General features: G+C 51.9%; 1 protein-coding gene across 2 annotated transcripts in view; it reads left to right on the top strand.

Annotated features, from left to right (window-relative positions):
• The window catches only part of ACBD3 (acyl-CoA binding domain containing 3), a 33579-nt gene that overhangs the window by 12882 nt on the left and 6902 nt on the right, over nucleotides 1-13795 (top strand). For both annotated transcript variants that reach the window (XM_058702288.1, XM_058702289.1), the window contains exons 2-6: nucleotides 4314-4455; nucleotides 5102-5242; nucleotides 8016-8174; nucleotides 9638-9812; nucleotides 12327-12513. In XM_058702288.1, the coding sequence (XP_058558271.1) occupies nucleotides 4314-4455; nucleotides 5102-5242; nucleotides 8016-8174; nucleotides 9638-9812; nucleotides 12327-12513 (804 nt within the window). The remainder of the gene's footprint in view (nucleotides 1-4313; nucleotides 4456-5101; nucleotides 5243-8015; nucleotides 8175-9637; nucleotides 9813-12326; nucleotides 12514-13795) is intronic.

Below are 13795 nucleotides of genomic sequence, written 5' to 3'. Positions count from 1 at the left end.
TTATTTATTTTTGAGAGAGAGAGACAGACAGAGTGCAAGCAGGGAAGGGGCAGAGAGAGAGAATCCGAAGCAGACTCCAGGCTCCGAGGTGTCCGCACAGAGCCCGATGTGGGTCTCGAACCCATGAACCGTGAGATCATGACCCGAGCTGAAGTCGGACGCTTAACCGACTGAGCCCCCCAGAAACCCCTGTGAGATTTTATTTTTAAGTAATCTCTACACCCAGCCTGGGGCTCAAACTCACAGACCAGACGTCACGAGTCCCATGCTGCTCCAGCTGAGCCAGGCAGTAAAAAGGGCAGATGTTAAAACGACATTCAGAAATCTGGAAACTCACCCTGCCTGTGGATGAGTCACTTTTTAGGGCGGGAGGTTAGGCTGACAACTTGGTAATTAATTGTCACGGTTTCATTGTTTGCCTACCCTCTCCCTTCTTCCCCTGCTCCTAGTTTGCAGGGCTAGGTCTTTGAAATAAAGGAGTAAATTCATTACCTAGTAAGAAATGGACCCTCCCTCCACTGAAATAACTGTAGTAGTCATAGGCTAGAAAAATTGTGTTGATATCTACTAGACTGTTGGTGTCAAATCCTCTCCCTGCAGCAAGTAGGAATGTGTGTGTGTGTGTGTGTGTGTGTGTGTGTGTGTGTGTAGGTTTGAAAATTGCTATATTACATGACTAATCGGGAAAGTGTTTGGTCTTCTAGTGGATAAAGTTTCCATCTGATTTTATCTTTATTTACATTTATTTAGGTCAAAGCAACCACTTCCATACAATTCAGGCTTTTTTTTTTTTTCCCTGAAGGAGAAAGCGACAAACCCCAGGAATCCTGACTGAACAAAGCAAGGACTTGTACCTCCTGTGCTCCACCCCTGCTGTTTCTTAGGCTCACTTCACCTTGAGTCACCAGCACGTAATTTCTTTTTATAAGGCTCAAGATGGTATCCTTAGAGTAGTTCTTTTTGGCTTTAAAAAACAAAACATGGGGCGCCTGGGTGGCTCAGTCGGTTGAGCATCCGACTTCGGCTCAGGTCACGGTCTCGCAGTCTATGAGTTCGAGCCCCTTGTCGGCCTCTGTGCTGACAGCTCGGAGCCTGGAGCCTGCTTCGGATTCTGTGTCTCCTTCTCTCTCTGCCCCTCCCCCACTAGTGCTGTCTCTCTCTCTCTCTCTCTCTGTCAAAAATAAACATTTTTAAAAAATATTTAAGAAAAAAACCCAAAACACCTTCTTCTTCTTTTTTTAGGTTTATTTTTATTTATTTTGAGAGTGAGAGAGAGAGAGCACATACGCAAGTGGCGGAGGAGCAGAGAGAGAGAGAGAGAGAGAATATGAGAGAATTCCAAGCAGGCTCCGCACCGTCAGCACAGAGCCTGACCAGGGCTTGAACCAATGAATCGTGAGATCACGACTTGAGCCAAAACCAAGAGTCAGATGCCTAACTGACTGAGACCCCCGGGCTCCCTGAAATAACATTCTAAGAGATTTTGAAGTGGGAATTGCCTCTTACTTAGTAAATAAATAACTCTGATAATCCTGTCCAAAAAGCTTTAGAGGAAGTTCCTCCTTGGTGCTAATTGTCTAGTGATACTGTTTGCTCAGTAGCAAAGACAGATGGCAGGTCCACAGGTTGCTTGAGTTGTTTCGATTTGTATTAAATAAATAAGATCAGTGTCCCAGTGTCTTTTCTTAATATTTTTTTCCCAAATACCGCATGAGTTTGTTCTTGCTGGAAAAAAAAGTGCAGGTACATAGAAGTATGTAAAAGTTCTCTGGGGCTCTTGGGTGGCTCAGTCGGTTAAGTGTCTGACTTCGGCTCAGGTCAGGATCTCACGGTTCGTGAGTTCGAGCCCCACGTCGAGCTCTGTGCTGACAGCTCAGAGCCTGGAGCCTGGTTGGGATTCTGTGTCTCCCTCTCTCTGCCCCTCCCCAGCTCATGTTTTCTCTCTCTCTCTCTCTCTCTCTCTCTCAAAAATAAATAAACATTAAAAAAAAATTAAAAAAAAAAAAGAAACTCGTCTTAACAGTTCAGCTTACTCTTCCGCACATTTCCCTTTGAAAGATTACAATGACAAGTAAGGCTTAAATTCTCCGTGAGACTCCTTCGGTTTCCTTTGGTATGATGTGACTCCTGGATTTTTTTAATTTGCATTTACATTCATGTAAACGTACCTGTAGAATATGTATGTGGGTGTGTTTACATGCTGTATTGTGTCAACTCTAAGATCCTTTTTTTTTTCCTGTTTTTTAAAAGTTTATTTTTGAGAGAGCGCGCGAGTACGTGCACGTGGGAGGAGCAGACAGAGAAAGAGAAGGAGACAGGATTCCAAGCGGGCTTTGCGCTATCAGCACGGAGCCCGATGGGCTCGAACTCCACTCTGAAACCATGACCTCCGCCAAAATCCGGAGTCGTGTACGCTCCCAGTGTACGGAGCTACCCAGGCGCCCCGTTTTTAAAAGCTTTAAGACTCCCTAATATCTTACATACTATTAAGAAAGAAAACCTGCTTATTTGTAACTTTAAAATGGCAGCTGGTAAAACCAAATCTGATTTTAGAGATGTTCAGGTGTGTGGTTGGGGGAGTGCTTGGGATTGATGAAGCGTGTTTTGTGCTCTGCGTGTCATCTTCTGCCGCTTGCGTTTTTCACTTACTACTTCCTATAAGTCACATATGCCACAGTCCAAATATGTTACATTATTTAGCTGTTTCTTTCTCGAAGAACTTTTAGATTGTTTCGGATGGCAAGCACACAGCGGCAGCGAATATCCCTGCACGTGCCTCTGTCCGTATTCGGGACAGTATGGAGGGGAGGGAACGAGAATTGGAAGGACTGGATGGCAGGGTGTGCACCTTTATGATTTTGGAATCTATCGCTAACTTGTCTTCCAAGAAAACTTCTAACATAACTGTTACCTTCCAAGGTAACAGTGTATACTTAACAGCGTCATCCGGGATCGGGAGCATGGGTGCCTCTTTGTCCCGGTCTTACCAGCTCTTGATGTTACCTAACTTTTTTTGACCATATCACGGCACAAGTTTTGGTTATGGTTTGGTATGGTTTTGATTGCCATTTTCGTGACTAGTTGATTGAATATGTTGGGATGCTTATTGGCCGCTTCTGTCTGTTTGGTTTTTTTTTCTGCTGAGTTTCCTGTTAATAAGCTTTAACCCACATTCTTTTCCCATCAGTGATTTTATTTTAGTGACGACTATGTATCAGGATAAAATTTGTAGGCAATGCATACTACTTTTTTTTTTTTTTCAACGTCTTTTTTTTTTTTTTTTTTTTTTTTTTTTTGGGACAGAGAGAGACAGAGCATGAACGGGGGAGGGGCAGAGAGAGAGGGAGACACAGAATCGGAAACAGGCTCCAGGCTCCGAGCCATTGGCCCAGAGCCTGACGCGGGGCTCGAACTCACGGACCGCGAGATCGTGACCTGGCTGAAGTTGGACGCTTAACCGACTGCGCCACCCAGGCGCCCCTACTTTTTTTAATTTTTAAAAATTTTCTTTATTTAAAGAGAGAGGGAAAGAGGAAGAGTGCGCAGGATGAGGGGGAGAAGCAGAGGATCCCAAAGAGGCTTCGCAGGGTGGAGCCTGATGAAGGGCTGGAACCCGTGAACCATGAGATCATGACTTGAGCCGAAACCAAGAGTTGGACGCTTAACCGATTGAGCCACCTGGGCTCCCCGAGTGTCGAACTCCTGATTTCGGCTCAGGGGGTGATCCTGGGTTGTGGGATCAAGCCCCACATTGGGCTCGACACTGAGTATGGAGCTTGCTTGGAATTCATTCATTCTCTCTTTCTCCCTCCCTCTCTTCCTCTCCCTCCCCTCTCCCTCCCCCTCTCCCTCCCCCTCTCCCTCTCTCTTTCTCTCTCTTTCTCTCTCTCTCTCCCCGTCTCTCCCTCTCCTCCCCCACCCCTGCCCCTCTCCCCTGCTCCCATGCTCTCTCTCTGAAATGAAGTTAAATAACTATAAAAATGATTGTTGCACAAGTTTTAATATGTGTAAAAGATGTCAGGTGGTACAGTTTGTGTGTGCCTGTTAGCTTGACAGATTGGTTTCTTCTGTAGAAGTTTTAACATAGATATTGATGCTTGGCTTCATTAAAAAACAAACAACTCCACATAAAGGGTTTCTGCCTTAGACTCTATTAAAATTCAGTATATGAAATAAAACTCTCACTGTAAGATCTGTATCTATCGCAGCTAGTTTGTAACTACCTTAGAGAGCGAAACGGCGTCGTCGGATACCAAAAGTACTTTTTTTTTTTTTGCCAATTCTGATTGTTTTTGTGTTTCTTTTTCTTGCAGAAAAAGATGGCAAAGCCTTTCATCCAACTTACGAAGAAAAACTGAAGCTTGTGGCACTGCATAAGCAGGTTCTTATGGGTCCATATAATCCAGACACTTGTCCTGAGGTTGGATTCTTTGATGTGTTGGGGAATGACAGGAGGTAACGATGTTTTGTTGTATAACGGATTTAGCGACAGTAATGTTGAGTCGAGTGGAGAGCCAGTTGGTTAAGATGTAAACAGCGGGCTCCTTAGCTTAGAGTCAGACTGAAACTGACATTTCTGCTCGCAGCTTCTGGAATCTTCACGTGTGTGTGTGTTTGGCGTGGAGATGTGTTTGCATAAATAATGTGGAAGAAGTTTACTCCTCTGATTATGAACATAAGCGCAGCTAAAGTTGATCCTCCCCAAATAACACGAAAAGCAGCCACATAAAGTATACAGTAAGCCATGTCCTTGTGGGACGCGCACAGAGTTGTGGCAGAAAAAGAATGCACCGTGGAGCGCGTTCAGTTACGACTAAAATGCGGTGACAGGAGGAGAGGGACTCTTCAATACCCCTTTGCTAGCGTGGAAAAGACCCGCAGGGCGTTCAGGCTGCGGTTACGGCTGTGAGTTTGGGCCGCGCGTGGCCTAGCTCGTTCAGTCAACCCCACTTGCTCGTTGAAACTGAGGACTTGAGCCTTTGCCTTATGCTAGGGTCCCTCTCCGATTTAGTTCTGATTGCGAATTGCTCGCGCGTAGGCTTATGTGAAGGCACGTTCCCGCTCTGTGGCGAGGAGGTGACCCGTCCCGCTTTCCCTCCAGGAGAGAGTGGGCGGCCCTGGGAAATACCTCTAAAGAGGACGCCATGGTAGAGTTTGTCGAGCTCCTGAACAGGTGTTGCCATCTCTTCTCCACGTACGTCGCGTCCCACAAAATCGAGAAGGAGGAGCAAGAAAAGAAAAGGTGAGGTTCGAGGGCACGGCGCGTGTCCTCCTGGTGCAGCCCGGCCCGACGCTGCTGCTGCGTGTGGGGTCTGTCCTCCAACGGGTGCCCACTCCTTAGGGCAGTCGTCCAGCCCCGCTGGTGGGAGCGGCCGATTGTCCTGGGAGTTTGGGGGCTGGGCTGCCACTCTCGCCTGGCTGTCCCTTCCGCAGACACCTCCTCCCGGTCATGGCGGCGTTCCTCCTCCTGGTCACGCTGTTTTGAGCGAGCTCCCCCGTAACCTGGGCCACCGTCCCCACCCTGCGCCCCTGGTCCGACTCACCCTTTGCTGCCTTTTCCCTCGAGCTTCTAGAACACTCTGCTCCGTAGCACGGCTGTCACCCGTGCTACTCGGTCGGCCTTATGGAGACATTCGTATTGGCTCTGGCTCCCAGATGGCCTGTTAGGTATTTGCAGAAGTTGGAGGGGGAGTTGCTGAATACGCTGTTTAGGTTTATGGGGTTTTCTGTCGTGGTTGTGAGTCCAGCAGCATTGCAGTGAACGCGTTTATCTACAGAGTATACTTCCGATGACTTTGATTATCTAAAATTTCTGGGTAATGAAAGTGACCCCATAAAACCAGTTTTTCCTCAGATTATATTTACTTTGGAAACCGTTGGTTCTCTGGTGTTCTACCTTAACCTGAATTGGAAACAACAGAAGAGAAAACAACCTGATAGGAAGAAGACAGAAACCATGGAAAACAGGCACAAACACTAGAGAAGGATAGCTGTCAGGGCCACTTAACGTGAAGGTGAACTTCTCCGTCACAGCACAAGGACGTAGACAGCCCTTGTGTCTGTGGTTGTAACCACCGGCTCATCAAAGGACAGCCCTAGGTGCAGTCCGTTCCTGTGTAAGATGATAGGAAATCGTTTCGGACGTTTTCAGAAGGCACTTATCCAAAAGAAGATTGTTTTTATCCAAAGGACAAGTTTTGATTTTTTAAAAAACGTTCGTTCATTTGCGTATTTATTTATTTACTTGTTTACTTATTTAGATATTTATTTTTAAATGTTTGTTTATTTTTGAGAGAGCACGCGCAAGCCAGGGAGGGACAGAGAGAAAGGGGGACAGAGGATCCCAAGCGGGTTCTGTGCTGACAGCAGCAAGCCCGATGTGGGGCGCCAGCTCACAAACTGTGAGATCATGACCTGAGCTGAAGTCAGATGCTCAACCGACTGAGCCACCCAGGCGCCCCACATGTTTGTTTATTCTTAAGAGAGCGTGTGCAAGCGGGGGAGGGGCAGAGAGAGAGGGAGACACAGAATCCGAAGCAGGCTCCGGGCTCCGGGCTGTTGGCACAGAGCCCAAGGTGGGGCTGGAACTCTTGAACTTCAAGATCATGACCTGAGCTGAAGTTGGAAGTTTAACCAACTGAGCCACCTAGGCGCCCTGTATTTTTCTTTTTAAAACTGTAGTTCTGTCATGAGATCAAGTTCATCTAGCACTCCTTGAAAGCATTTAAGACTAGAGTTCCTCAGTCCAGAAGTCTCGCTCTGGCCTTGGAACATCTTACCCCCTGCCAGCTGTGACTGGTTACAAGTAGGTCATGTTATCGCTATATTTTGAGTCTTGGCTGTGGCTCGGATGTGTTGTTAATCAATTTTAGGAGTTTTGGGAGAAAAGCGGGGTGACCCAAGCAGTTGTCATGGTAAGACCAAGAAGTGGCGTCTTCTCAGATCCTCAGAGGACTTCTGTGTCCCGTCCTCAGCCACCCTGCTGTCCACACCGCGCGTAGCCAGAGAGGCACCAGGGGAGGGCGAGAGCTGGATGGGGCGGCGCCTGCATTTCCTGCTGTTCTTTTTCTCTTTTACGTTCAAAGCTTTGTAACTTATTTTTTAAAATAAATTTTTTTACGTGTTTGTTAATTTTTGAGAGAGAGAGACACACACACGCAGAGCGTGAAGGAGGGAGGGGCAGAGAGAGGGAGGAGACACAGAATCCGAAGCAGGCTCCAGGCTCCGAGCTGTCAGCACAGAGCCCATCGCGGGGCTTGAACTCATGAACCGTGAGATCGTGACCTGAGTTGAAGTCAGACACTTAACCAGCTGAGCCACCCAGGCGCCCCTTATTTTAATTTTAAGTAGGCTCCACCGCAACGTGGGCCTTGAACTCACAACCCTGAGATTAAGAGTCTCATGCTCTACCGACTAAGCCAGTGGGCGTCTGAAAGCTTTGATATTTTTTAAACTCAGAAGTAACCTACAGATCTGTGCCCTAGAAATGTTTTTCATTAGCAACACGTAAAGCACAGGCCAGAGCGCTGTCCCCGCTTTGCTGTCAGTGCCGTCTTCTCTGCGCAGATGGTAACGGACCCAGGAAGGCGTCTTTTGTATTTGCCTGCTCTTCGCATTACACAAGCAAACATCAGTACGTTCGGCCGCGACTCGTAGTTTTGTGGCTCCGTGGCACTGGAGGGGCAATGTTCACTTCTGTCCTGGTGTCGAGAGCGCCGGGCCGGGAAACCTTCGGGCTGTGGGCGTATGGTAGTGATTGCAGTGGTGTCTTCCCGACGGACACCTCTCTGTGCTGCCCGGTGGCCGATGTCCCTGCCGTGGTCCTGCGTGCGGTGACGTGGGCTCCGGAGGGGAGATGGCTCCTGGCGGAGCGCGCACGTTTCGCAGTGTGAGAAGACCACCGCGTCCTCTCGGGGCTGAGTCTGTGGTCACTGGGAAAGATGGCCTCGGTTATTTTGAAGCGGGAGCCCTCGTGCGGTGCTCACGGTGTCTGTCCTCCCTGTCCTCCCCCATAGGAAGGAGGAGGAGGAGCGAAGGCGGCGGGAAGAAGAGGAGCGAGAGCGAGTGCAGAAGGAGGAGGAGAAGCGCAGGAGAGAGGAGGAGGAGCGGCTTCGGCGGGAGGAGGAAGAGCGGCGGCGGCTGGAGGAGGAGCGGCTGCGGCTGGAACAGCAGAAGTGAGCCACCTGTGCCCGCCGTCCGCTCGCTCTGTCTCTGGGTCCCCGTGACCTTGTCTTGCTTCCCCGCTTGTGCGTCTGCTTTGCCCTCTCTGGGTGTTCGTGCATCCGCCAGGCGGCCAGAGTCCGAGAGGCCCAGAGACACGGGCCCGGGACAGAGAATCCGGGCGGTGCAGCCCGTGGCAGGTGCCGTTCTGAGTACGGGGTTTGGGACCCGAAACCGTTTCCTGTTCGGGGCGGTGAGTGCAGCCGTCTCCCAGGGGACCGACTATTGCAAAGGGAGCTCTGGGTACAGGCAGGAAGGGCTTAACACTGCAGACGTCGGGGAAGGTTTGCAGAGAACGTGGGGGTCCGCTGATGTCTCGTTATTTCTCGGTAGTTCCTCGGAAAGGTGTCGGGCTAGTCCCCGACCCACCCCGGGCCTCGTTCCGCTTTGGAGAGAGACTAGGAGTGCACCCCTCTGGGGGCGGCCAGGCCCAGTGTCATTGTGACATTCTGCTTTATCTGTCATTGGCCTGTTGAGGTCTTTGTGGAGTTGGTCACATAACTGAGGTAAGCACGTGGAGCCTGTCTGGAAGAACACGACAGACATTTATAGTAACAGGTGGGCCCGGATACCGTTTTCTGTGTTCTTCTTTAAGGCGGGCTTAAAATTTTTTTTTTTTTAATGTTTGTTTATTTTTGAGAGAGAGACCGAGTGCGAGCGGGGGAGGGGTAGAGAGAGAGGGAGACACGGAATCGAAGCGGCGCTGACAGCTCAGAGCCTGACGCGGGGCTCGAACCCACGAACCGTGAGATAACGGCCTGAGCCGAAGTCGGCCACTTAACCGACCGAGCCACGCAGGCGCCCTGAGGCGGGCTTTAAATTAGATGCAAGAGACCCTCAGGTTTTCACTGGCTTTCTTTCCACGTCCCAGGGCCCCTCGCGTCCTCTTCTAGTCACTCTTCTGCCCCTCGCCGCTCCTCCTCTATTCAGGTCGAGAAGCCGCGGCCCACGGTTCAGTGTCTCCCCTCTGGCCTAGAGGCCGGTCCCCCTCTGACAGCGGTCGGGTCCGAGAGGCCTGCCGGGACTTGAACCCCTGCCCCGGCCGCTCCGGCGGCGTGATCTCGGGCACGTCCCCGCACGCCGCACCCCGCCTCTCGGCCTCGCCCCGGCCGGGGTGCTGAGCGCACGCCGGGCGGCCTCGTGCGGGAACGCTCGGGCCGAGGGGCGCGCGCCGGGGGCCGCGGGGGCCGTCGTCGCGGCGGCGGCGCGTGGTACCCTCCGCGTCCGTGCCGGCTCTTCCTCGGAGAGCCTCCCGACGGACTCGAGGCCGAGCGGGTTTCCCGAGACCTTTCCTCTGGGCCCGGGGCCCCGGGCCGACGGGTCCGCGTCGGCCGCCCGGGACGGAGAGCGGGGCCGCGCGGCGCGGCGCGGCGCGGCGGCCGTGGTGCGACCGGCCGGCGTCCTCTGCGTTTTGCAGGCAGCAGATCATGGCGGCGCTGAACTCGCAGACGGCCGCGCAGTTCCGGCAGTACGCGGCGCAGCAGTACCCGGGCAGCTCGGAGCAGCAGCAGCTCCTGGTGCGCCAGCTGCAGGAGCAGCACTACCAGCAGTACATGCAGCAGCTGTACCAGGCGCAGCTGGCCCAGCAGCAGGTGCGCCCGCCGCCCGGGGCGGGGGGGCGGGGCGGGGGCGGTGTCTCCGAGGTGCGTCTGGCGTAGGCTCCCAGGGCGGCCCTGGCAGGCGGGGGTCGCGGCCCAGACCGCCGCTCGCGGGAGGACCGTCCCCGGAGGCCGTCGGCTGATCCGGCAGCGGCAGGTGCCGTGGCCGCCGGTGCTCCTCCGGCTCCCTGCCCCACGCGGGAGGGGAGAGGCGCGGCAGTCGGGGGGGGGGGGGGGGGAGGTTCACATGACACTCGGATCCTGTCCGGCTCTGCCGTTGTCTTGTTGCCTATCAGACGCGTCACCTGCCGTCTGAGTTTCCCGCCCTTTCCCCTCGTCCGCAAGAAGGCGACGGGAGTCCCGGTGCCTGTCCCGTTCCCCTCACAGAGCGAGCTGCCACGTGAAAGTGTCCGGTGCCTCCAGCAGAGGGCCGGTCTGACACTCGCGTTGCCCACCGGGCCGAGGCGTGACTGCCTCTGTAGTTAGCCTGGCCGGCTTTGCTCATGGAGTTTTCGCTCCTAAAGCACCTTTGCCGGTCCAAAAGTCTGAGCGAGGAGAACGTGGGGCGCGGTGGTGGCTCTGCGTTCCTCGTCGTCTTGCCAGCCTCTTTAAGTTCTTTGAAAATTCACTCCTCGCTTCAAGCACCTCTTCCCTGGGGTCTTCAGCGTTACCGAGAGGAAAAAGGCAGATTTTTGTCGCTCGTGAGAGGATGAAAACCACGTTCACCTAGTTTATTCGAGACAATAAGTGGGAATTCCGAGGGGTTTCTCTGCTATCCTCAAAAGCCCGTGTCTTATTTTAGCCTGCCACCCCCGTCCCTGCCTCTGTGACGGGCCTCGAGGTGGTTTTTCAGCAGGGTGGCTCACACGCCCCGTCCTGTTTAGAGGTTGCTGTCGTTCAAATAAGAGAACAGGATCTTGCAGTCAAGAATCTTGCAAATCAAGATACCTGCAAACCAAGAATCTTGGAAAGAGAACCAGAAAGAACTGGAATCCGTAATTTGGATTACAGTGATCGAGCATATTGGATGTCGTTGGGAATGGAGAAGGAAAGGGGTTGGGGAAGGATCAGAGGAAACCTCAGCCCTCACAAAGTGTTCATTTTCTTTATAAATACCGAGCAAAGTGACAGAATGCTAAGACCTGTGCGTGTGGAGGTGTAGCTACGTGGGCAATTGTTCCTATACCTTCCTGAACTTTTAAAACTTCCCAAAGTACAGATGAGAGATGATGTAAAGAAAGAGGTACGATCTGTTCTACGTGATAGTTAGAATCCGTTGGGGGACAGTGGGATCCCCAAGGGGGTTCGCTCTGCTGGAGGAATTCAAGCGTGGCCTCCTGGACAGCGACCGTGTGAGCCGGGCCTGCTGATCACCAACAGAAATGCTTTCTTTTGCTTGCCTGTCATTCACTGAATGTTCTGGGTTTGCCCACTTGGGTTGGTTGCATGCTCTTTTTCTGGACGCTGGTACTCTTTCTGGAGACTGATGGGGAAAGACTGAGAATCCGGGCCTCGCAAGAAGGTATTTTGAAGTCTTCCGTGTATCACTCGCCTGCGTTAGCACCTGAGAAAGTGTCGCTGTTCGTTGAAGTAGTCGGTTTGCAGGTGACACGTTAAATGGAAATACAGAGACGCTAAACTGCGTCACTGTCCTGAACCGTGAGGTTACTGACGCTTTTTCCCCCGTGCTTTATTTTCTACTTTCATAAACATACGCTCACTTATGATCTCTTGTTTTAGTTTGAAGTTACTTAAATGCCCGAGGGCTCACCGACAGTAAAACAGTGCGTTTTGTAATTTCACAATGAAATGTCCTAGCAGCGCAAACAAAATACAATTATTTACGACTCTGTGGATGAACCTTACAGAAATAACGTTTAGTAAAAGAAGCCAGACACGAAAAAGAGCGTTTATTATACAGGTCCAAGTGGATAATGTTGACGCACAGGCAAAGCACATCTGCAGTGTTCTAGGTGAGGCTGGTCGTAGCGCTTACCAGTGGGGAGAAGGGGAGAGAAGGCCCGGAAGGGAGCTTTTACCAATGATAGTTTCTGCCTTTGTGAGTTTTTCTTCGTGATCGTTTATTTCTACCCAGTGTAATTTTCCTGATTCAGATTGTAGGTTTCTGAATCTGAGCGAGATCTTCTTCTGTCCGTTTTAAGAACAAATGATACTGTGTTCAGTCTTTACCTTCGGTTGTATCTGGGGTTGATTATTTCTCCCTATTTTAATTTTTCCTGGTCAGTTTTTCTAGCGATCCTCAGGTCACGCAAACGTGACCTTCCGTTGCAGGTTTTTGTCCATGATGATTTGGATCGTTTTGAGCTTTTACTCCAATGTCACGTCTGTAATACTCATCGCAGATGGGATACGGTGGATGAAGTCTATTAGTAATTTCTTGGAGCGGAGTGCTTTGGTAGGACCCAGACACAGGCCACAGTCTGCCCCAGGGCTCACGTGTTGTGTGCTGGCCCAGTCAGCGGATCTTCACTCTTCCTCCACTCGCAGGCGGCGCTCCAGAAGCAGCAGGAGGTAGCGGTTGGGGGAGCTGCTTTGCCTACACCGGCAAAGGTGAACACAGCTGTGGCGAGCGATAGGACGTCGGTTAACGGACAGGCCAAAGCCCACACGGACAGCTCCGAGAAGGACCTCGAACCAGAAGCTGCAGAAGAAGCCGTGGAGAATGGACCAAAAGGTATGGTTTGGCCTCTGTGTTGATCTGTCCAGAGGTCGTAATTGAGTTCACGGAAGGCACGTCGGGAGTCCGGCTAACTAGCTTCGGAGAGCAGTTACCTATTTGTGAGAGTTGGATGCTTTTTTACCCTTCACGTCAGAATCTGATGCTTCTGGTGACCGTTAGGACAGCATGGAAGGAAGGGCAGGTCGGATGTCTTTTGGACACTTGGGGTTGTGTGTTGGTTATCTGCTGCTGTGTAACAAATAGGACCCAAATTTCGCAGCTGACGGGTAACCAGTGGTCGTCGTCTCACACAGTGGGTGAGGGATTACGGGGGGTGTTCGGGAACAGAGGTGCGGCTCAGCCGAGCGGTGGTCGTCCTGGTCCCGTGGGTCAGTATGCTGCCAGGGGGCAGAGGTTCTGCCCAGGGTGGTTCCTTCTCCCGACCAGCAAGTCGGGGCTGCCTCTTGGCGGGAGACCTCGGTTCCTTGCCCCATGAAGCCTCTCCTCCAGGGAGCACGGTCCAAGAGATCAACGCAGAGGTGGCACGTCTCTTACATTCTGACTTTGGAAATCACGTGTCCGCGCTTCTGCTGTATTCTCTTGGTCCCACATACCGGCCCCGGGACACCGTGGCTGGCGACCTCCCAAGCGCGTGAGTCCCCAGAGGTGAGGCTCACGGGGTGGGGTGCGTCTCGGAGGCTGCCTGTCACGCGTTACCGTGTGGTTTCAAAACTGGAGTACCGCGGTCGTAGGTGGAGAGTGTGTGATGAGGGGACTGTGACCTAGTCACAGAGGTCAGCAGAGGCTTCCTGGGGAAGAGACGACTGAGCCGCGAGAGCCGAGGCCAGAGTAGGAGCTAACTGAGGAAGGAAGGGAGAGCGTGTCAGGGACACGGCCTGGGCGGTGGTGTGGTTCACAAGAAAGGCGGTTTCAGACATCTGCGTTGTCTTGTTAGAGTAAGTAACAGAAAACAGCTTGGAAAAGACCTGATATCCTGTGGTTTGACCCCTCTTCTTTTTTTCCCTGTAAGAGTTTATCAGTTTTTTGTTTTTGTTTTTTTCAAGTAATCTCTACACCCGATGTGGGGCTCGAACTCACGATCCCAAGATCAAGAGTCGGATGCCCTACCGACTGAGCCAGTCAGGCGCCCCACGTTTGTCAGTATTTTCAAATGAACCTTTGTCAAAGGTTCTGTGACCACATCTGGAAAGCCTGAGTAATCTGGCGCACATAAACGCTGCTCAGCGACAAGACTTAATCCTCTCTGCTCAGTCCCTAGCGGGGCCAGTCCTGTCCG

The sequence above is a fragment of the Neofelis nebulosa genome, chromosome 15 (assembly GCF_028018385.1).
Source record: "Neofelis nebulosa isolate mNeoNeb1 chromosome 15, mNeoNeb1.pri, whole genome shotgun sequence".
In the NCBI taxonomy this organism is placed as follows: domain Eukaryota; kingdom Metazoa; phylum Chordata; class Mammalia; order Carnivora; family Felidae; genus Neofelis; species Neofelis nebulosa.
This window is presented reverse-complemented; position numbering and strand designations above follow the sequence as displayed.